The sequence below is a fragment of the Podarcis liolepis genome (assembly GCF_965112155.1).
Source record: "Podarcis liolepis genome assembly, chromosome: 10".
Lineage (NCBI taxonomy): Eukaryota > Metazoa > Chordata > Lepidosauria > Squamata > Lacertidae > Podarcis > Podarcis liolepis.
The window spans coordinates 37,864,194-37,889,029 of record NC_139562.1 but is presented as its reverse complement, the minus strand read 5'-3'; the positions used below and the strand labels follow the sequence as shown (position 1 = coordinate 37,889,029).

Below are 24,836 nucleotides of genomic sequence, written 5' to 3'. Positions count from 1 at the left end.
TATTATTATTATTATTATTATTATTATTATTATTATTACCCTGACCATCTGGCTGCATTTCCCCAGCCACTCTGGGCAGCTTCCAACAAAATATTAATATACAATAGTACTTCACATATTAAAATCTTCCCTAAACAGGGCTGCCTTCAGATGTCTCCTAAAAGTCTGGTAGTTGTTTATTTCTTTGACATCTGATGGGAGGGCGTTCCACAGGGCGGGCACCACTATCAAAAAGGCCCTCTGCCTGGTTCCCTGTAACCTCAATTCTCACAGCAAGGGAACCGCCAGAAGGCCCTCAAAGCTGGACCTCAGTGTCCAGGCAGAACAATGTAGTGCTTAGTGTGTCAGACTAGGACCCGGGAGACCCACTCGGCTGTGAAGCTCAGCAGGTGACCTTAGGCCAGCCACTGCCTCTCCACCTGACCTACATCACAGGGTTGTTGGAGGGATTAAATGAGGAGAGAGTTCTCCCTATGTGCCGACTTCAGCTCCTTGGAGAAAAAAGGTGGGATAGAAATAAGACGGTGTTAATGACCCACACCACAGCATCAGAAAGGGCGCCTAGAAATAGCTTGTTATCTCTTTCTCAATTCTGTCCCTCACTCAACAAAACGGCAAATGTTCATAGTACATTTCTCTCTGACCAGGCAAGGGTTGTAGTAGGACAAGGCTTATTATGGGCTGCTGCTGCTTTTCTCTTCCCTCGCCCCACTTCCTTTTTGCTGCTCGTATGACACAGAGCAGAATATAGCCACTTTACTGTGCTCTCTCTGGTATGATTGCAACTGTGCCCACTATCTTACATGTATAATGTAGCAGGTTTATTTTTAAACCTCGGTCTAAGGAGTGCAATGCATAGAAGAGGGAGAGGTGGGGGAAAAGATAGGTCATTAGCAGTATCGGGGGGGGGGGGACGGGACTGTAATACAGGCAGTTAATTTTCATTGTACTGCTTTGCCAGCCGAGAAAGTATTTTTTTAAGGAAAGAAGATATGTGTTAGCCTTACATACACCTTTGAAATAAAAACCAATAAAAAAAAAGTCCGACACAGCTTTTTCAGGCATAGAAAATGTGAATGGGAACAGTAATAATTTGGAGTGCTTGCTTGCAGTGATTCACAACTTGCGGTAAATGAACAGGAGAGGAGACCAAAAGAGCAATCTGCAAATTTAAACAGCTTCCCTCCTCCCCATTGCTTGATGTTATAAGCATGTTTGCACGTGAACTTATGCAACTATAGATCTCTGCTTGCATAATTTTGAAAACTGCTATTTCCAGCACAGCCAGCAGATGAGAACTGACTAGTAACTTTGCAGTGCAGGAACTTCATAAGGCTGCAACATTTTTAACTTTTACACATGAGCAAATGCATACAACAAGATTTTGCTCATAAGCAAACTGACCGCTTGCTTCATTTTTCATTTTTCTGCTTGACAAACTTGTTCCATTTTTTAAAAGTACTATTGGATAGTCTATAAGGCATTCTATATTTAGAATATAAATATGTATATCTGTATTATGTGTTGCTAAGAATGTATCCTGGCATCATAGTGCTGCAATTAGATCTGCAAAATTAGTTACCTAACCAAATTAATGTCATTTTGTTGATCAAAATATGATTAATCAGGCTGAAATGCTGATTAATCAGGCTACTTCCCTTCCTCCTCAAAAATCCCACCCTATAACTTGAAGGAACGTATGTGGGAGCTTTGACTACCAATCTGGAGGGATCACAGCAATTTTGAATCTGAATTTATTTATTTTTTGATATTTCAAACTCATCCTTCACCTACTGTTTCCAGGGTGAGAATACAACAGTAAAACAGGTCAAGAAAACAATAAACACATATACCTAATAATTGAAACACCATAAAACTTCTTTAAAATACAGAAGATCAAGCAGCAACAGGAGACAATCAGATTCTAGCTGACTGGTTCATTTCAGGTCTCACTACTTTCCAAAGGCCTTGACAAAGACCTGGGGTAGATTTCCATTCAAAGTAGGGATGGGTGACTCTCAAATTTTGCTTTAAAAACATATGAAAATTAATCAGCACTTTAGTGCTACAATATTTTCTCCTAATGTACACATTTTGTATGCGACTTTTTCCTAACATCCACAGTTTTGAAAAACAATTTCCCCAAATAGTGTTATGAATATGAGTCACACTGAGCCTTGGGCTCAGCAACATTTCCATCCCATATTTTCATCCAGCATGGGCACAGGTTCAATATCAGAATCTTGCCATGCCATTAAACCCCCCCCCCACAAACTGTAATTAATCTTAACTATCATATGTTAATACAGTACAAGGTAACTTCAAACCATAGTTTATGAAGGCTTGTTTCAACTAGCTATAGCTACAACAAATCACAGTTTAGGGTTTTGATGACATGTAAAAGGTAAAGGTAAAGGTACCCCTGCCTGTACGGGCCAGTCTTGACAGACTCTAGGGTTGTGCGTTCATCTCACTCTAGAGGCTGGGAGCCAGCGCTGTCCACAGACACTTCCGGGTCATGTGGCCAGCGTGACGAAGCTGCTCTGGTGAGCCAGCACCAGCGCAGCACACGGAAACGCCGTTTACCTTCCCACTATAAAGCAGTACCTATTTATCTACTTGCACCTAAGGGTGCTTTCGAACTGCTAGGTGGGCAGGAGCTGGGACTGAACGACGGGAGCTCACCCAGCCGCGGGGATTCGAACCGCCGACCATGCGATCGGCAAGTCCTAGGCGCTGAGGTTTTACCCACAGCGCCACCCGCGTCCCATGATGACATGTGGCTAATAATAAAAAACTCGAAGCTTTTGAGCTCCTCCACACAGTCACAGCAAGGTATACCAGCCCAAGCTCTGTGAAACTTGTTCTCATAAAAGCTAAAATATGGTTTGGCGTTAGTTCCAAACCAACCCATTGACTAAGTCAAGGACTGTAAGTGCTCCAGTGTTCTTTTGCTAACTGGAACCTTCCTGCAGAAACACAACTGATCTCACTATTTCAAATGTTGGGACATACAAGCCCTATGTACATATTACTCACAGATAAATCATTAACATGTGAGGAGAGCTGCCACACTTTGAGACCCTTCCCAAACGTTACCTCTTCCCTCCCCCTCAAAAAACCAACTTAATGGTTGCATGAAAAGAAAAGACCAACATGTCTCCATCTGGGTAAGACCGAGCCACTGATATGGTTGCAGGAAACATTCTAGCCATGCAAACAGCACTTGAGAAGGGTGGCGAATACCTGGGGAGATTTCTGAGGGCAGCAGAATGCATCTAAACCCAATCCAGAATCTCCCTATCATGGCCTATACAATGGTACCTTGGCTGTCGAACTTAATCCATTCCTGGAGTCCGTTTAACTCCCGGAACCGTTCGAAAACCAAGGCGCAGCTTCCTATTGGCTGCAGGAGCTTCCTGCACTCAATCAGAAGCTGCATCAGACGTTTGACTTCCAAAAAACATTCGCAAACCGGAACCCTCACTTCTGGGTTTGCGGCAATCGGGAGCCAATTTGTTTGGGAGCCTAGGCGTTCGACAACCAAGGTACCACTGTACTGCCAGTCAGCAGTTCTCTGTGATTTCATGCAGAGAGACACATGGCAGTTCTTATATTACCAAAGCGGAATATTTTTTTAAGAAGGTGGTTTGCTTAGGAAACAACACCTGAGAGGATTGTTGTGGGGAGAATTGTTGTCTGCCACCTTGCATTCCTTCTAGGTGAGGTAGGGATACAAATGTGATGACTACACATAGACAACTGCTGATATGCACCAGATGCTACTATAGAAAATATTAGATCAGCGGAACATTTAAAAAAAAATTATTCTCAGTTAGATATACAGCAGAGTAATGAATAAAGTCATTCCTTTTCCCCCAACAGTGTTTTAGAATTTTCACAGGTCAGTTCCTTTTTACACAACGTGCTACAACTGTTCTCATCTCAGCCTTATTCTGTTGCAAACCTTTCAATAAACCTGAACATCTGTTTACCAGTGGCACCCTGGGCTCCCTTCTATTAAGCTTCAAACACAATCCTTCAAACCACAAGAAATTGCTGTTTTCACACAATATAATTCCATTTACAATTCCTAATCTAGGTGTCAGTCGAACAGAAAAAAAATCTAGGGATGTTCAGAGCATAAACAAGGTCAGCAGGAACATCCCTGAGGAGATACAATTTCTAGAAGTATTAGTGTGAGTCGCCATGGCAAGGAGCAGCGCAGCAGGGTGGGAAACGTGAGGAAGGATTTGGAGAGAGAGAAAAGTGATGTTGGGAAAAGCCAGGCATGGCAGGAAAACTCATACAAATCCATTAATACATCCATAAGCACAACAACGGTCGCTCATCAGCTTAGTATTTCATTACCATCAATACTATTGGCACATTAAATGGAACACATGATGAAAACACTGTGGTTTTTGGACACTTACGGTCCGTCCCCCCCCAAAAATCTATTTATTCTACAAGAACAAATTCTTTAAAAAGATAAAAATCCAAATTTATTTCTTTGTTTCTTTGTCTTTGGGATATGATTAAGTCAGAAATACGGTAATATTCAAAGAGTTAAATCCTACTATGCATGTCTACAAATTGGGGCTTACATAGTTATGTGTAAGATTGCACTGTTAGTGAAAGGAGCATGGTTTGAATACACACTTGCTGCTTTGAAAACAAATGTCTTGAGCATCGTTAGCTTTCTTACTAAAAAAATATATGCAAGAACGCAACACTTATACAGTGGACACACATGATGTGGGGAAGAGATGAGGAGGCTCGTCGTTGCAGCAAGTCCTTCCCCCAACCAACATGTGCTCACTTGGCTATTTGTGAAATCCTTATGTGTGCTCAAACTGTATGTTCATAGGATTTGTATGTATATATTTCTGCTACACAATGTTGTCTCCTTTCACCCATAAGTGGAGGTCAGGAAAAGTGTGTGTGTGTGTGTGTGTGTGTGTGTGTGTGTGTGTGAGAGAGAGAGAGAGAGAGAGAGAGAGAGAGAGAGAGAGAGAGAGAGAGAGAGGTTTGTTCCACAAATGTGAGGGCACTCAAATCTATGCAGCCAAGGGAAAACATCCTGTGCCAAATACTCTCTACACTGAGGGTAATCAATATGATGCCCTACAGATGGTTTGTGACCCTGAATGCATCCCAAGTGCTCTCATGACCACCAGGCATTCACCAACTTTTCTGCACTGGGGCTACAGATTCATCCATCCATCCATCCATCCATTCGAATATTGACTTCCAATGGATATATGTGATCAGGAGCTGCCCAGAGAATTCCTGCTACAGGACAGCTACATAAACACAGTTAAATATTTAATATTTAAATATATCAAAAGTGGACAAGTAGATAAAAATAAATGCTGGTGGTTTGCATGACTGTTTTCCCAATTGTGCAAGCACACAACCTATGTGCATATGTCATGTACACATATGACACAGACCTCCGCCTTTCATGTGCTCAAATGGGGGCCAAATGAACAGGCTTTGATTTTACAATCACCTTTCTACCAACTGCCACCAAATGGATAAGAGTCTTTGAGTCTCAGTGAAATTTGATTAGGAGCCCCTCAAACTTGTGAGTTGGTCACTCTGCTCTACAGCTTATCGCTTTGGCATTTTCCCATCTCCCAACCTTCAGCGCAAACCCTTGCTCTGATCTTTCCCATTAAGGAAATTTTATTGATTGATGCATTGAAATGATTCTTACACCACTTCTCATTTACAAAGAAACACTAAACTGGTTCACATTGTAGCAACACAGCACTGTTGGTATCTGGCTCTGATCTCAACAAGGACAGCATTCCACACAGTTGCACCACCAACAAAGAAGGCCCTCCTCTGGATGCCCAGCAGATGAACATAAAAAGATCCCTGCTGGATCCAGCCAAAGCCTCATCTAGTTCAACATCATCTTCTCACAAAGGGCTGCCAGATGCTCATGGAAAGTCTGCAAACAGGACCCAAGTGCAGAAGCTGGGATGAACCTTTGTAGGTTATTTGGAAGAATAATGGAAGAATATTCAACCCAGTTGGCAACACCTGTCCTCTTCTCCCCCTAAACTGAGTAATCCGATTATTTAAAAAAAGGCAGTGCCAACTTGATCCTGTTTGCTCATTTATGCAGTTTTTACACCACTTAATTTAATAATTTAAAAACCGTAAGTGGTTTACATAAGCAATTACCATGTCCCCAAGTTAAATTAAGCCAACAGAGCAAGCACATCTTTTCTCTGGTCTTCTCTTTCCTAGCAACCTGATGAGCCTGACCCAATTCTAGGAGTTGACTCAGAATTTGGGAAATTACTGGATAAACAAAAAACAAAAAAAACCCTCACCCTGTCACAAATATTCGGAAAGAGCCATCCATGGCACACTCTTGGAATCCTGTTTGGCCTTGCATTTACAGCATCTACCTAGATGTTGATGTCCACCTCAACTACTGCTTCTTCATATCTCATAACCAAAGGTGGGTTACTCAGTTGCCACTCTCCATGCTATCCCAGTGTAATAAGAACACAAGAAGAGGTCTGCTAGATGAGCCAAAAGTCCTATCCAGTTCAGAATCCTGATTTCCACATTAATTATTTACCAGATGCCTCTGGGAAACCCTCGAGGAGGAGGAGCTCTTCTGAATTGACCTGTCTGGGTGTTGATGGCACTGCCACCGAACTCTATGGTTTGAGGGGCAGGGAAATATGAGAGAGATGGTTCTATGGTGGTTCCCTGGCTTTGGAATGACCTTCCCTCTGAAGTGCATTGTATGCCATTGTTGCACACAGTTTTTTCTCATTCCCTTGAAAAAAGCCATCTATGTACGTAGCAGATGCCATACCCTGAGCAGCAACTTCCAGAAGTTAACTCTGTCCTATGTGTAAATACATCCTTGTGTCTGTCTTGAATGCTCCCTTATTCCACTTTGTTGGATCATCCCAGGTTCTAGCGTTATATGAGAGATGAATAACGCCTTCTCTTTCTCCAAGCCACACATCATTTTATAAACCTCCATGTCCCCCAATCATGAGTGAGAGAGAGAGAGAGAGAGAGAGAGAGAGAGAGAGGGAGAGAATGCATTTATCTAACCACTGTAAGTCACTACAAAATATGTACGGCAGACTCACAACTTTTGCTTCTTTAACATGCTCGATTGCAGATTTACATGCTTGGAGTCTGGCCAGCTGACATGGCACAAATTAAATGCATGCAAGGCACAGGAAGATCTTTTAGGCTCTTCACCTTGCGGGCTCTGGGAAGCTCTCACTAGATCTCACAGGGTCATCCAAGATCTTGCATGAGCCTTCCACAGTCTGCACGAGAGCTTCCAAAAGCCTAGTAAGCAAAGCAGAGACCTTAAAAGCTCTCCACCTTGGGGTGCGGTAGCAGCAGCAAGGCATGCTCAGTGTACCAGCTTCAGAAAGGAAGGGGTCCCTGCAGGGGGCAATTTCAGAGTTCTTTTGACTATACATGATTTCGGCTTTATGCACCACCCCTGGAACATAACCACTGTGCAAGTTGTGGGTCAGCTATATGGATTTTGCATGAAGCCAATGGAAAAGCAATTACCACTGTAGGAGATTGTTGTCCTTTTAACACCTTTGTCTACTCTCCCCACACACAAAATGATAGAATGCAAGGTGCCTCACCTCTGTCCCACCTTGTATTTTCCTGGTTTCCCTCCACACACTGCTTTTCACTAAACTTGATTTAGGTATGAAATAGCCAAGAAGCTTCTATCGGGCATGCCTGAGGATAGGCCAGTTACTGTCATACAAAACCAGTGGGTTTTATGCAGCTAAGTCCAACACAGAGCAGACCCACTGAAATGAATGAACCCAAGTTACTCATGTACATTAACGTCAATGAGTCCACTTTGAGTAGGACTAGCATTGAATACCACCCTATATATCCCCAAAAGAGAGCCAGTGTGGTGTAGTGGTTAAGAGCGGTAGTCTCGTAATCTGGTGAACTGGGTTCGTGTCTCCGCTCCTCCACATGCAGCTGCTGGGTGACCTTGGGCTAGTCATACTTCTCTGAAGTCTCTCAGCCTCACTCACCTCACAGAGTGTTTGTTGTGGGGGAGGAAGGGAAAGGAGAATGTTAGCCGCTTTGAGACTCCTTAAAGGTAGTGAAAGGCGGGATATATATATTTAAAAAAAAGGAGTCAGAGGAGAGCCTCGGTAGGAGTGCAAGATATATGAAAAGACAAGACACAGAAAAATGAGCTGTAAGTCTTGCATGCCAAAGCCACAGAAATGATTCCCAGGCCAGCAGTAGTGCAGACAAACTCTATGAACATGATAGAACGGAAGTTACTCACATCAAATCACTTATAAACTGTATTTTGAAACAGTAACGTCTTCCCAACAAAACCATTGCGGTTAAGCTCCTATCTTCCCCACATACCTTAGAGGTTATTCTAAGCAGCCAGGAAAGCATTTTAGCCGGTATAACTCATGTTTTAAGAAACCTTGGTTGCAGATCTCCAACTAATTTCTTAGTAGCAGACCTGATGGCCTTCATGGATCAATGCCAAAATGAGTAGCTTGAGAATTACAACCTGTGGGTGCTTGCAGTTTTAAAATCAATTATTCAATGAAGATTACATCTCTATGCTCTCCATACGCATCCCCTCCAGCAGCTATTCAGTTCATTTCCAAATGAGTTTTTTAACTAATAAAAGAACTAATATTCACACTTATACAAGTTTCGGTCATTACAAAGACTTTGGATCAAAAATATTCTTTTTTATTTGCCAGATACGCCCCTTAAGTGCCCTATTAAAATAAGAAATTAATCAGTTTAATTAAAATGACAGGCATTTTTAAAATGACATGCTAAGTAAATGGAAGGATGTGCAGAAATGAAGCTCTCCTTCAACATAATATTTATTCTGTCTCTCTTTCATGGTGGCATTGCCCCACAGCATTCAACAGAAAGAATGTGAACTGGTTTTATATGCTTTCTTTGTAGCAGGTGCCAATTTTTAATGCACGTTCAATTTTAACATATGCATCCTATGTTGTACAACTCCTGAGCTGGCTTCCTGGATGGAATAAGAGCTTCCCCTATGGCACTGTATAAAGATGGAATAACACCATGAATTGCTGAGTCATGCAAAAGCTACAACAACAGCAAGCTTCCAGCACAGGACTCTCAGGTCTATCATGGCTCATTCATCACTGAAATGTTGCATAAGGTGTTAGAACACTCATTTCAAGAACATGTGCCTGAATTAGATAATGGGGTTCTGCTGGAGTTATAAAAGAAATGAACCCTGCTAAAGGATCACAGATTTTGTGCAGACAGTTGGGGTGCAAGAAGTCCTCTGAACTGTGGGAGGGTTGGTTGCAGCCATGAATTCCAAGGAAAATTCCCTCAGCACCAATTAAAGACACATTTATGTTTTTCCCAAAACCTAAGCACCGATACCAAAAAAAGATTTGGAAGTTTACTGCTGGTCCAAACCAAGCCCTGCAAAACAAAGCCAGAGGTTGGTTTGTTTTTTAAGGGGGAGGGAAGAAACTATCACTGAGTTTTAAACATAAGCATACAAACAAATGGCCAGACACCAAGATCACACGTTATTGGTCTAGGATTATGCCTTCAAAAGTCAGGTGTCTCACTCTGGCTCACATAGAAACGGAAATCAAAACCCAAACTTATTTCCAGCTCAGCTCTTTTGCATCTGGGCACAATCATTGAATCTTTGAACCTTCTCCTCTGATTCTCAAGCAGGTGCTGCCTCTCCCCCCCAGGTGTTCTCTTTGGTATTCTTTTTATTATTAGGCTATTAGGAGAACAAAGTGGCATTTCAATACTACAGGGACTCAGCTAGATTGGTAAAGAGGAAGCGTTTTATATGTGTTGTATATGCAATATAACAATATGACACCAGATGGTGCTGTGGAGTCCCGTCTTTCCCTACTGGATTTCCATGTACAGTGGTATCTCGGATTAAGTACTTAATTTGCTTCGGAGGTCTGTTCTTAACCTGAAACTGATCTTAACCTGAAGCACCACTTTAGCTAATGGGGCCTCCTGCTGCCGCCGCGCCACCGGAGCACAATTTCTGTTCTCATCCTGAAGCAAAGTTCTTAACCCAAGACACTATTTCTGGGTTAGTGGAGTCTGTAACCTGAAGCATATGTAACCCGAGGTACCGCTGTACTTTATGAGTTTACAACACGTTTAGCTGAATCACCCCCTTCATGGATCACTGCCTTGTCGTGGTGAAGGGGCTTGAATAACTCAGAGAAGCTATGAACTATGCCGTGCAGGGCCACCCAAGACGGACAGGTCATAGCTGAGAGCTTAGACTAAATGTGATCCACCTGGAGAAGGAACTGGCAATCCACTCCAGTATTTTGCCAAGAAAACTCCATGGACATAAAAACGGAGAAGATTTGAGAAGAAAGTGAGGGTTTCCAAGGCATGCTCTGGTTCATGGGGTCAGGTCACGGAGAGCCGAACACGACTAAGACGACTAAACAAAAAGCTGAGTCACAACTTGGACACGTCTAGATCCAGACCAGGTCGGTAACTTTAACTGCCCCTTTACGAATGCAGCTCTCATTTCCCAAAGCAAAGACTGCTTTGTCACAAAAACTGGGCCTTTAAGAAGGCTTCTGAATCAAGTGCACAAGTCCTTCAAGTGGTATGGGAATTGGTTTGTCTTGCAAGATATAATGATTATGGTGGTGGTGGTGATGATGATGATGATGATGATAATATCATCTTCCCTTTATTTCTGCTCTCCTTCGGGAAATATTCTGGTATGGTTTGCACTGCCAGCTTATTTCCAAAGATCCTCTTCAACAGCAAGAATGCTGCACTACCAGGACTGTCCTCGCTGAGAAGCCCTGAAGGTCATATAACTGCTGGCAATGAATGTACGCATTCAACAAAAGAAAGCTGTATTCTTTCTGCCTCCAGCTCTTTTCCACTACTAAGGTCTCCTAAAGTTTGCATGTCTAGCCAACAGGTCAAATTTCTGACGGGCTCTGGGCAGTTATCACCAAATTCATTATTATCCCTCATATTTCAATGCCTGACATACAGTTGGTGCAATCGCTGCAGCATCTTTTTAAAACACACACACACACACACACTTCTCCCAATATATTAGCTGCAGAATCGAAGCTGTAAAAATAGGGGCTTTTTTGCAAGTCCAAAATTTTCTAAACTCATTCTCCCCTGCCCCCTTTTTTTCTTAAAACACGTTTCCAACAATTACTGTGAGAACTTTAATGTTTTGAGTGATAGGGTCAAAATTGTATAGATTTGCCTCTTGTACTAGTGTTTCTTTTACTAAACTTATCATCCTGCAAATCCTCTCACCCAAGTAATCCTTCAACGTGCTTACATCAGTGTGCTTACTGTAAATGAGTAGCTGAATGTTTGAATCCTACATGGTTAATTTAAAAGGCATTACTACAAAGACATTTTTGTAAAGACCATAACATATAATAAAATCTTGTACATACATGCTCAGATCCCAGTTATGAAAAGTGTTTTCCAATATGATAAAAGTGGTGCCAGCTTACTTGTAGTTTGTGTGGGAGGTCACAAACTACACATCAAGGCTGTTATAAATGAAGTTATTCTCTTGCACACCAAACTACTTTATTTATATGCATCTGTTTTTCTAACTGTACCCCTAACCATAATAGAAGAGTTAAACTTCCACATTACGATATACTCACATATTTGTATATATAAGCATGTTCATATCTGGCATATGTCCTATAATGAATTTTAAGGATTGAAAATCATAATAATAACAAAACTGGTGATCTTCTGTGTAAGTCATACCAGTTGCTCAAAAACTTTATTTTTAAAGCCGCTCATAAATGCACAGGTCTCACTGAGTTCAGTGGGACTTACTCCCATCAAGCATGCTTAGCATCAGAGCCTTAGGCTGCAATACGAAGCATGCTTGCTACAAACTAGGTCCTACTGAGCTTAGTACTGAACTCAGCAGGACTTACTTCCAAGAAAAGACGTTTGGAATCAAGCTGAAAATCTGACCTGAAATATTTAACACAAATTGAAGCAGAAGCTATTCGCTTATCCACCTTGTTTCTCTCACCCCCCTTTTTTTTCTTCTTCAAAAAGCCATTGGGTGAAAATGTGGTGGGAACAATAGGGCATATTACAGAAGCAAGATGAAAGGTATAAAACAATGGTTGACGTAGAATGATGTAGTGGCTGATTACATCACACTCTGAAGCCACCTAGAGGTCATTCAGTACAATCCCCCCTCTCCCCGGGTCAAAAGGCAGGCGCCTACTAACATCAACCTACATCCACACCTCAGGTGAAACATCCTCTGGTTTAATCCATTTCATTCGCACTCTGTTGCATGACACAAAGGGAGCAGGGGAAAATCAGGTGTGCTTGACTATCACCACCAGATTAGTTTCCACTTGCCTTGAGTGTGGAATGTTACTTTTTCTAAAGTGGGGAGGGGGGGAGAGGCACTTCCTTTTCTTGCTTGAAGCCTCGTCTACTCTGATCTCTCCGAAGGAATCAGACATTTGTTTTTGCCCTTCTCGGCTTAGATTAACATCTAACACTGTTCAGCAAGAAGAGAACAGATCTTTCGGCAAATGGCCCCCACCCTCCATTTTTTCCAATGACAAAAATAAAAATATCGCTCTCAGCCTGACCACATCCCTGAAACTGAATTCCAGCTCACAAGAAGGCTGAGAGTGTGGTGGTGGCTGATGGATGCTTCTCTGCTAAGTCAAAAGGGTGCCACAGGCCACCGTGAGGAACTCCTGAGCTCAGCCATATGACCCAGAGCACCAAAGCTAACTGCCTCCTTCCTCAGATTAATGGGATGAGATCTATCATGTCAGCTTTGCTGGAATCTGGAATGTTAACATTAACATTACATTGAAAATAAACTTTCCTTTTCCAAAAGACTCAAGTTCTAGTCTAGGAGTGAGATCCGGCCGGCATTGCCGTTTAAAGTTTTTATTTTTAAAGCAAATCCCTTGTCCTCATTATATTGCAACCAGCTTTTGGGAGGGCTTGTGAGTGCTCATTTAGTTCTAAGCAGATTCAGACACCTGGAAGTTTGCAGCATACAGCCTAACTCTGCAAACTTTGTACCCTGGTTGGGTACAAACCAGGCAATTAAGGGCCAACCACCAAACAGCCAAAGTTTGTAGGACTTTTACTTTCCAGTACTACAAAGACTGTCAGAGATCAATCTACCCTGCAAATAGGTATTAAATCTTTCAGGGTGCCTAAGATCTCAGGCTCCCAAAATTAAGTGCTAAGTGTCACATAAAATACAGAGCCTCCCTGTTTCATTCTTCTTGAGCAACCAATGGACCGATCTACCAAAGCGAATTTTCCTGATTCCCCCCTCCCACCTTATTTCCTTTCTTGCATCCACTGCATCCTTTCCCCTATTAGATACACATGAAAGACCTAAAATGGAATGAGCCAAGAGAGCAGCAGGTACCGAAGGAAGTTGGCAGGAAAGTAAGCACAGCTTTGCGATAAGGGGGTGGGGAAAGGAAAGAACCAGTTATGTGAAAACGTTAAACAAAACCAAGTGTCCTATGCGCAAAGTAGGCACAACTTCTGCACACTACCCATTCCCTTCAAGTCACACTTTAAGCAGCTTATTGCAATTAGCAATAAAAAAATTTAAAATAAATCCCAGAGCAATTATTTTCTTGTTCCTTTCTCTGCAAACACCTTCTGCCTCATATGTAAGATACACTACCCGCCACTTGGGCGCAACTTGGGAAGCAGTAATGGAAGAGGGTTCTAATAAGCGCACAGAGCCATGTATTAAGCAAGGCTGGGCAAGGAGAGAGAAATGGAAGTGTAATGGTGGTGACAGATGCGAGTGTACGTGGAAGGGATGCGCACAGAACGGGAGGTTTGAATGAAGTTGCTGCAAGCCAGAAATAAGCAGCAGCAAAATTTCAGCGGGGACAGGTTCCGTGCGCCTGCTTGCCAACCTGCTTATCTCGTGTGTGCATTATTCACACCATCTGTAATACATCATCTATTAATAGTGCCCTATCAGTGCAGCAAGGAACTTTCCCTCGAAATTGCACAAAGGACAGTGCAGATAAGGAGGAAGGAACAGATAAGGGCAGCGCGAAACTCGGGAACAGCGCTGTCGTGGGGAAGGCGCCTTGGCGAGCAACGGACGCAGTGCCTCTGGGTCAGAGCAACCTGGCAGAGGACTAGCTCATCATCAGCACATCCCAAGTGCTATAGGTCGATGCCCATCTGCTGGGAACCCAGATACGACTTCCATGTCTGTGCCACCCGAATCCACGTGCAGGAAGTTAAGAGCTCCTGCTAGACTCCGGAGACGCAGACGCCTGTCAGCTCAGCATTCAGCGTGCACTCCGACAGCCCCGGGCAGGTCTCTCTCAGTTGAGACAAGTGCCCGAGGAAGGAAGGCAGCGCTACTCCGGCCTAAGAGCGGGTTCTCCGAGTTCCCTGAGCAATTGCTCTTTTCTGAGTCATCCGGAGAGGAGACCATCTCCCCGCCGCCGCCACCTATCCGTGCAAAAATATATACCACATGAGCGCGTAACTTCCCCCGCGCGATACTCACTTGTGCCTTCTTCATAAGGAAAGAGAGCGCTGCAATCCAGCCCCAGCAGCGGCGTGCAAACTCCGTTTAGCTGATGTGTAGCTCCTGCATGTTGCAAAGGCACCTAGTCCGCGCATTGGGCTTGCCCGGCGCCCTCGGTGGCTGCGCGTCTCCGCTCGCTCGCTTTCTCTTTTGCCCCCAGGCACGCAGGCGGCGGCGGCGCTGCTTGGCTCTGCACGGCCTCGGTGCTCTCGCAGCAAGCAGAGGCGGGGAGTGAAGCCCAAGCCGTCCTCTGAGCAGGGCTTTTATAGCTCCGAGCTGCCTCCCGCAGCAGCAGCAGCAGCAGCAGCAATCCTGACAAGGAGGACACGCCTTTCTTGCGAGGCTTTCTTTGCCAGGGCGGGGGAAGCCCTGGGGAACTTCAGAGAGATGGAGCTCTCAAGAGCAGAATCAGGCCACCAGGCTACAAGAGGGAGGCTTGCGCTGTCTGTCTGTCTGCCAGGCGGGCAGAAAAGAAAGGAGGGAAGGAGGGAAGTTATGGAGACGGGAGGGAGAGGTGGATTAAAGGAGCCCACTGCACCCTCTGCGGGTTTCCTTCCACATCACCTTCCCTGTCAGCATAAGGGTCTGTCACATGTTATGAAGCAGTTGATTGACATTGATCAAGTGCGCTGGGCAATTACAAGGCCCTTGATGGCACATACAGTTGTGTGTGTGTGTGTGTTATTTTTCGCCCTGCTCCAATCTGAGACTTGCCATAAAATCTGGAGAAGAGGAGGAAGAGGCCCAGAAGACATTAAGAGGCAATTACAAGATCCAAGGTGAATGCTTGGGTACATCTGATGAATCAATGGATTCAAAATACAAGGAAGGAGATTCTGACTAAACATTAGGAAGAACTTGCTGTTGGAAGGTGGAATGGACTCCCTCAGAAGGTGGCAGACTCTCTCTCATTGGAGGTTTTGAAGCCGAGTTGGCTATCTATCTGTCAGGGATGCTTTAGTTGTGATTCCTGCACTGTAGAGGCTTGGAGTAAATGACCCTTGGGATCCTTCCAACTCTACAATTCTGTGATTCTGTTATGTCATAATAAAAGGACAGTCTTGCAGGTGCCACAAGACTGTATTTCTCCCCTTTTTTGCCACAACAGCCTCTGAAAATTATCGCCATACACAGTGGAGGCAAATGTGGCCCTGCCCTAACAACTTCAAGCTGGCCTCATCCAGCTCCCGCCTGCCTGTCTTCTTACTGGCATCCAGTCCAGCGAATGACACTGGCTATCAGTTTTCTCCTCCTCGGTCTCAGTGTTGCCCTTGCAGAACTCAGTAGCAAGGAGGATGGGGACAAAACTGGAATTGTTTGGCTCTGCCCATCATTGGCCCAGGCTCCACCTACTGTTGGCATACCTGATTCCCACCCTGCCAGCCCTGATGGTCACCAGCTGCCGCTGGGCAGACTTTTAAGACAATTCAACTCACATGCACTGCTCCAGATTCAGGTAGGTAGCCGTGTTGGTCTGATGCAGTCGACATATGTATATGTGTGTGTGTGTGTGTGTGTGTGTGTGTGTGTGTGTAACCTATCCATTCTTAAGGAAATCAGTCCTGAGTGCTCACTGGAAGGACAGATCCTGAAGCTGAGACTCCAATACTTTGGCCACCTCATGAGAAGAGAAGACTCCCTGGAAAAGACCCTGATGTTGGGAAAGATGGAGGGCATAAGGAGAAGGGGACAACGGAGGATGAGATGGTTGGACAGTGTTCTTGAAGCTACCAGCATGAGTTTGACCAAACTGCGGGAGGCAGTGGAAGACAGGAGTGCCTGGCGTCCATGGGGTCACAAATAGTCGGACACGACTAAACAACAACAACAAAACAACAACATATATATATCTATATGCATATAATGTCCAGTAGCACCTTAGAGACCAACTAAGTTTGTTATTGGTATGAGCTTTCGTGTGCATGCACACTTTTTCAGATACACTGAAACAGAAGTCACCAGACCCTTATATATAGTGGGAGGGTGGAGTGGGGTTTTTCTCAGGAGGGTAGTAGGAGATGGGTGATTGACTCAATTGGTATGGTAAACCTGTTGACAAATGTTAATGACTGCAATTAGTCCTACAGGAAAAAGCAAGGGATAGTATGCAGATGATTAGCATATGTAATGAGACAGGAATCTAATATCTCTATTAAGACCAGGTCTCTCCATAGTTTTCAGTTTAGTGATAAGTTGTAATTCAGCAACTTCTTTTTCAAGTGTTTCTGAAATTCTTTTGTAATAAGACAGCTGCTTTGAGATCCTGTATTGAATGTCGTGCTCCAATAAGGCCATTTTTACAGCTTTGTAGTTCCTACATGTGTACGGTTTATACTGGTGAAAAAATGCATTCCCCACCCCCATGGGAAGTAATTGGCTTTCTTTCCCACATTAACAATATTGACTCATGTACAAAATCAGTAGCAGAGGCTCACATTCATTGTAAGGGCAATTTCACACGTCAGGCTTGATATATGGATGTAAAAATATGCATTGGCCAGAAGGCTCACTTCAATCTGTACAACAAAGAGTCCTCTTCTGCTTTCTCTTCCCTGTTAAAAATCTAAGCACCCTGTGAAAATGCTCTCAAAGGAAAAGCAGTGCCTTAAGGATGCCCCCAACCACTTCCTTTTCTTTCAAGAGTGTTTGAGCAATGGGCATCCCTTTAAATACAGTCATACCTTGGAAGTCGAATGGAATCTGTTCAACTTCCAAAATGTTCAGAAACCAAAGCACAGCTTTTGATTGGCTGCAGGAAGCTCCTGCAGCCAATCGGAAGCCACATCAGACGTTCGGGTTCCAAAGAACGTTCACAAACCTACTCACTCACTTCCAGGTTTACGGCGTTCAGGAGCCAAAACGTCTGAGTACCAAGGCGTTCGGGACCAAGGTATGACTGTATACCCATTGAAATAAAGTCCTTAGTTTCAACAAATTTACTTTATGTGTGATTAATGGTGTTTTGAAGGTCATTGGCACACTTAAGATGGCAGATGGGTGGGCATCACCATCCCACAATACTTTGAGAGTGTCTGCCATTCTGAAAGGTGTATAACTCATTTTTAAGATTATTTAACCTGTAGCACTTACCATATCCTATAATGCCCTTGCCTAAGAGTGTTAAACAGTGTCCTGGGGCTCAGGAGGTGGATTAGGCACCCCTCCAAAAGAAAATTATAGCCTATGGACCCACTGATTTTGGGTGCAGCAAAACATTAACAAATAAATTTAACACTGTGCTGAAGTGGGAAGAGAGGTTTACATTTCTCCATGCAACCCAGCACTCTGAGGGAGAGGCAGATCATTCCCTCCCTAGTCACCAGATTCATCATTTTATGACAACCTCCTAGCTGATCTGCACAGGTTAGTTAAGGAGCGGGAACTGTGTACATGCCTGAGGGTATGTCTGCAAAAGTGGCAATGGCAGACCTTGGCACCTCAAATTTCCATGGCACCCTGTGTAACACCAAAATCTGTCCCCCTACCTCTGGTCTTCTGTTGGACTTCATAGCTGCAGCACCAGCAGTGACACCTCAGAAGCTCTGTGCCCAGTGTGACTGAACTGATGGGGTGGCCAGTGCCCTTCAGAGAGTTGGCCAAGGGTGTATGCAGTCCATGGGCCAGAAAAGGTTAGCCACTTCTCCTTTAACTACTTTGTGAAGCTCATATAGAGGCATGCCCTACACACATATTCCTTTGCCATTTTTACAGTGCAAACTTAAGGTTGTTAAGGAGAAACAGTTATGAGCTAGTTTTTTTCCTGAGTGCATTAACTTGGAGTGCAGGAATGAGATATTCTGTAGCTGATATTCTGTAGCTGATTTCCCCCCCCAAAAAAGTATCACTGGGTTGAGCTTTAGAGAGGAAAGGAGGTCCACACCCACCTTGTTCAGAGATAAGAGAGGGAACTAATGTTTTGGAGTGGGGAAAAACATTTCCTCTAGAAAGAAAGAGCATGCCATAATTTGCTGAAGGTGACAAGACCTTTCTTTTTCTAATTCACATTTTACTCCCAGTCCTGCTCAAGGCAAGTATATAACACTGATTCTGCCTTTGAAGTGCAGGCTGTGAGCATTATAAGCACACAATGTAATATTGCAATGTATCCCCAATCTCTAAAAAGTGTGCTCCTGTTCAGAGTCTCAGCTACCTTGGAACCAACAGCTAATCGACAAAGTAGTCGTGTGTCCTACTTTACAGTAGACAGTCCACTGCTTCAGGGATGAGGAACATGCAGCCTCCTAGAGGTTGTTGGACACTAACTCCTCTCAGCTCTAACCAGCAGTGCCAATGGACAAGGATGATGGGAGCTGCAGTCCAGCTATATCTGGAAAGTCACAGGTTCCCTACTCCTGATCCATTTGAAGGGCTATCCAATCAAGTTTGGTTTAAAGAATGGGGCAAAAGGTAGGTATAGATAATCTCTCAAAGTCTTCTCTACTGTGGTGAGATGTATTGTGTTTCTGTTTAAATCACAATGATTATTTCCAAATTGGAGGGGATGTTGATTGCTTCCATGTCCCTCTGTTTTTTCCTCCCATCTTCAACTAATTTCACAAACCATGTTGCTCCGCCTCTCTCTCTAGCTACTTACTTTTACCCTAGTTCACATCACAGCCCCAAAACTCTACTTCAAACTCTGGCTTTCTCCATCTAACTATCTCTGAGTTGAGGGAGGGGGCGGGCCCATTTGTTGTCTCAAACAGAGTCCCCTTCCCTTTGTTCTCTTAATGGCCCATCACCCAGCCAATCAACTCAACACAGGGGCCAGGCTTATATTTTAACACTTGCTGGATCCAGGGGTTAGAAAGGTCTCAACTCTCCCCAGCAACTCATAACAATACTTTTATAATTGTATTCAAACTACAGTACAACCAGTTTATTACTGACCAAGTTATCATGAGGAGGGGGCGAGCACCCTCCATCCATCACACTACCTCAACTGTGCTGTCCCCATGACAAATCCAAACACAGAACATGCATGCAATCTTATTTATGTAGGCTAACACTGTGTGGTCAATTGCTAAATAAAATATTGCCTGATGTACCTAGGATTTTATGTACACAGGCTCTAAGTGGGATAGATATGCAGGGACAGTGCATTGCTCTGTGCAGTAAACTAGAAATGGAATCACCCAAACTGGCCCTGAGTCTTTTACAAATCTTGTCTCTCTAGAGCAGCGGTTCTCAACCTGTGGGTCCCCAGATGTTGTTGGACTACAATTCCCATCATTCCTGAGCTCTGGCCTTGCTAGCTCGGGGTGATGGGAGTTGTAGTTCAACAACATCTGAGGACCCACAGGTTGAGAAAGGCTGCTCTAGAGCATGGGTAGGCAAACTAAGGCCCGGGGGCCAAATCCGGCCCAATTGCCTTCTAAATCCGGCCCACGGACGGTCCAGGAATCAGCATGTTTTTACATGAGTAGAATGTGTCCTTTTATTTAAAATGCATCTCTGGGTTATTTGTGGAGCATAGGAATTCGTTCGCTTTTCTTCTTTTTTTCCAAAATATAGTCCGGCCCCCCACAAGGTCTGAGACAGTGGACCAGCCCCCTGCTGAGCAAGTTTGCTGACCCCTGCTCTAGAGCAACTGCAGCACTGATTGTGGGTGATCCAAAAGTTCTGCCTCTACTGGGATTGGTGGGTGTTAAATTCAAATGTGGCAGTTTACACATACCTGTTGTAGTCGCAATTTGTACACCATCTCAAAACTGGCTGATGAGCTGAAGATTGACATTTAGTATTGCACTGGTGAGTTTAGCGTATCTTTTCTAAAATTTTCTTTCTTTCTCTAATGCTGTTGGCATCGTGGCTGTGTTTGAAATATGAACAAATTCCTGAACACAGGAAGCTCAAGTCTCCCGTGTTGCTATTTAGCCAATTCAGCACCTCTCAGGTTTCCTTGCAGCCACTCTTCTAAGCAATATTTATTTGTATTTTCTCACACAAAGGGTTGGCCTCTTGTGTTTCCAGAAACTTTGTCGGGGGGGGGGGCATTGCGGGTGGAAGACTGGTATTGATATCCTCTCTGAAATGAAGTCCACAGAGATAGCAACATCATGTTCTTCATGTCATTCATCTGGTGATAATGGTGTCTGTAGCAGTGCTGTTGAAAGACTATCTGCTGTCATTAGCTCTTTCCCAGGGAAGTGTACTGCTTTATAAGGGAATTTTGTCATCCTGAGATTAAATCTTTGGATCTCTTGGGAGAAGTTTGTGAAGAGATTTGACTCTAGAAAGGACATAAGTGGCTGTTTGTAAGGGGAATGTCAAGCCGGAACTCTGGGAACCTATGGGAGCTTTTCTCCCAATATTAATTGCCACTAAATGTGAAGCATGGAGGAAGCACAGATTTTTACATCAATCAGGGCAAGAGAGAGGCCACCAGCCATCCTTCACTTGCCAAATGTCTCTTGCATGTCTGGATGGAAGATAGAAAGGGATGTGCATATGCTCTATGTGTACACAATTTATATTTCTTGAGTGGACTAGGACCTGGGAGACTAGCAAATTCCCCTCAAATATTGCCTGGAGCTGAGAGGCCACTACCTGCTGTTTCACCTTCCCCCACAAAAAGCCACATTGGAGATTCTAATTGTTCAAAGTCAAACCTCAGGCACTGGTGAAGGAAGAGGAGTGTGGGGGGAGCACACCGCCCCTGGCAGAGCGATCCCCAGGGTGCCATCATGCCTGCTTCCCTCTGCCTGCGCTGGGTGCCCCACCCCCGCAGGTGGCGAGTCCCTCCCCCAGGACGCACGCCAGCCCCGCCCCCACCTGCTCTCTGCCCCCCGGTGCCGGAGCATGACGCTCCGCCACTGACCTCAGGCCTAGGTATGGAATGTGGCACTCCTAGCCTCTCTGCCTGATGCTCAGGACTGCCCTCAGGATATATCTTGGCTGCGAGCCAGTACTTTGGCCAGCTTGCAATGTGTCCTAGAACTGTCGTAACGCCTCTTCCTTGCCTTGATGGAGAAGGGCATTGGTGTAGAAATTTCTCACTTTTGCTTGCAACAGAAGGTAAGTGTTACATCCATTGTTCCACCTCCTTTTGCCTCTGGTTCCACCCCCTACTAGCACATGGCCCCTATGAGGTTGCCGATGAAGGAAAGTGGCCCTCAGTTTCCCACACATGGTCTAGCTAGCTTACTAAGATATGGGTCTTATTTATGTAATATGCAAGGAATCTAAATTGGTTATCTCCTGATGCTAATCATTTCTCTGAGAGGAAAAAGTGTTGCCGCATTCTTGACGTTAACACACAATGTTGATAGGGCTTAGAAATGGTGGTGCTTTCGTTTCCCCTGATTTATCTAGGAGAAGGGTTACAACCAGGGCTTTTTTTCCCAGCCAGAACTCACTGGAACTCAGTTCTGACATCCTCTTAGGTAGGCACCATTGCCATTATAAGAGAACAAGGGAGGAGTTCATGGTGAGTTCTGCACCTCTTTTCATAGAAAAATAGCACTGGTTAGAACTATATAAAAGTAAAAAAGGTAAAGGTAAAGGACCCCTGGACAGTTAAGTCCAGTCAAAGGTGACTATGGAGTTGTGGTGCTCATCTCACTTTCAGGCTGAGGGAGCCATCATTTGTCCACAGACAGCTTTCCGGGTCGTATGGCCAGCATGACCAAACTGCTTCTGGTGCAATGGAACACTGTGATGGAAACCAGAGCGCACGGAAACTCTGTTTACCTTTCCGCCGCAGCAGTACCTATTTATCTACTTGCACTGGTGTGCTTTTGAACTGCAAGGTTGGCAGGGGCTCCACCAAAAGGTCTCTCCTTAAATAACTCAGCTGAACGTGCTTCAAATCAGCTGAACACACGAAGGTAAGGAGAGAAGGGAGCAGGATTGGTGCACACAGGGACCTGTGCCCTCTACCCAGGTTGTGCCCCCAAGCATTCAGCTAAAAGCTACTACAGACCTCACTGATAATACTGAGCCCTTTGAGGGGAATATATTTATTTAACCACGGCTCTTGACAGGAATGCCCTCTGCTGCAGTGGGAAGAGACTATCTAGATACCATTGTGTTAATGGGTGAAGTCAGGTTGCTGTTCCACAGTTCCAACAGGACATCAACATCACAGGCTATTCAGTACATTCTCAGAATCCAGTCAGCTCTAGGAAACCTTTCTAGGACTCACCAACCCGACATGTCTCCTTTAGTAGAGAATGCTGCTTCCCATTGTCTGTTACACAATTCCCTTTCATAACTAGCTGGCTCAGAGGAAAATATTGAATAATGTAGTAGTAATGCTTATGAAACTGAATGAGATGTGTGAGAAATCTGACACTTATCTACATGCTGCAGGGATGTTTACCATTGGAAACAACATTGTTATGAGTTTGTTGGTGCCAGAGTTTGTCGGTGCAAGACACCAAAAATTCCTGGATTTATTAAGTTTTGGGGTTAACCAATGCTTGGAGTATTAAGATGAGCCACCAGACGCTGAATTTAGCAGTGTCAAAATACAGGCTGAACCAGTTTTTCCGTTTTCAGGAAATTGTTTGAGATATGGGACATCAGCAAAGCAGAGACTCTGTGTCAGTCAGAAAATTGGAGAAGTCCCTTACTGAGCTCTAAGATCGTTAGTCAGAAGACAGTGACAGAGTTTTAGTTAGGAGAAAGTTCTTATGATTTCATTTGGCTGTGGCATGACTGAGGGAACAGGGTGTCAGTCTGTTAAACGTGTCAAGCTGGAGAAGGGGCATCAGAACACAGTGTGGCTAAGTTTGGATCCAAGGTAGCAGCAGTGTGAGAAACAAGACCCTTTTGGAGTGTAATGCTAAAAAAGCCCCTCCACTGTAGGCTCAGGTTGTATATAAACCATATATCATAAAGACACCACAGTCTCTACTGTGCCTCAGTTCCTGAGGAAACACAAACCCTGTATAAATACCTGGAACCCTGGGATCTCACACTGCCCAGAGATGGGTGGCATGTAACACTGGTGTCAGAAGTGGGATTTGTGTTTCCTGGAGAAAAGGCCTGAGAGCAAGGTGTGCCTGAGCCAAAATGAAGGGAAGGATAGCAGCACTCCTTGAGCAGCTTGAGAGAAGGGAGCAGTGACAAAGCCTCCTGTTCGACAAGATACACCAGCAGCAAGGCCAGTGGCCTGATAGTACATGCCAGCTGCTGACAAAATGGATGAGAATCCTCTATGAAGATGCCTGATGAGGACATCAAAAGTGACCCAGTAGACCAGGTGTGAGGCAGCCAGATGGAAGGGGTGGCTGAGGAGATGGATGGATGACGCTGAAGAGCTGTTGGCTAGAAATGAAGAAATGCTGCTAATTGATTTCTCTACTCCCTGGGAGCCTGCTGTGAAAAGAGGGCAGGAGGAAGAAACAACATTCTCTGTTGTGCTTCATTTCCTAAGGAAACATGAACCTTGGGTAAGTGCTTGGACCCCTGGAATCTCACACCACTCAGAGACTGGGGTGGCATGTAACAATATTTAAGGCAGTAAACAAGCATGAGCCTGTAAGGATGGTACCATTAAAACTCATATTGTGCCTCTTAGCCTAGTTGAGATAACCAAGCAAGTAAGCTTAGTATAGCCTGATATTATTTAAAATTCAGAATTAAAACAGAATTGCAATCTTTAGGATCAAAGGCCAGGGTGAAGAGGTGTACCTTCAGCATTCTCACAAAGCCATACAGTGAAGAAGCCAGATGCACCTGCCACCTCTGTGTGGCAGGTGGGGGTGGAAAGCCACAACTGAGGGGCTGCCTCAGAAAACGCCCTCTCTTGGGTCACTCCACCCTTGAGCTTCTGAGCATAATATCAAGGAGTTGGTAAAACTTCCCTTCTGCCCATGCCATAGTCAAAATGAAAATTTACCTCCCCTGCCCTTAAACAATGGGAGCTTCCTTTCCAGGGTTAATAGTTGTACGAGAAGATTTCTGTTTGAGCTACAGCATTTGAGGAAATCCCTGGGTAAGTACTGATGCCCACCTGACCCATGTAATCAACACTGTGTTGCACATTAGTTGTGTCTGTATCATCCATCATACCAGAATGTTCAAATGACGCACACAGCACATTGGAACAATGACTGGTGGAATCAGTTACGTTCCACACACGATTTACAAAAGTGTTGGCAATTTGTTATCCTGAACCACATTATTTTTGCTTAATGAAGTACAAAGTTCTGCCACATCAGAACTTGGGGAAAGGATGATGCAAATAGTGCTTTAATTCTAT

General features: G+C 44.3%; 1 protein-coding gene across 4 annotated transcripts in view; it reads right to left on the bottom strand.

The window, feature by feature from the left end:
• The window catches only part of KITLG (KIT ligand), a 102,921-nt gene that overhangs the window by 65,495 nt on the left and 12,590 nt on the right, over nucleotides 1–24,836 (bottom strand). The window contains exon 1 of one of the 4 annotated variants that reach the window (XM_083463039.1): nucleotides 14,606–15,068. The exons of 1 other annotated variant lie outside the window; for it this stretch is intronic. In XM_083463039.1, the coding sequence (XP_083319165.1) occupies nucleotides 14,606–14,620 (15 nt within the window). In that variant the 5' untranslated portion in view covers nucleotides 14,621–15,068. Of the gene's footprint in view, nucleotides 1–14,605; nucleotides 15,069–24,836 lie in introns of those variants that run through there. 2 more of the 4 variants (XM_083463040.1, XM_083463041.1) reach the window with 2 other exon arrangements.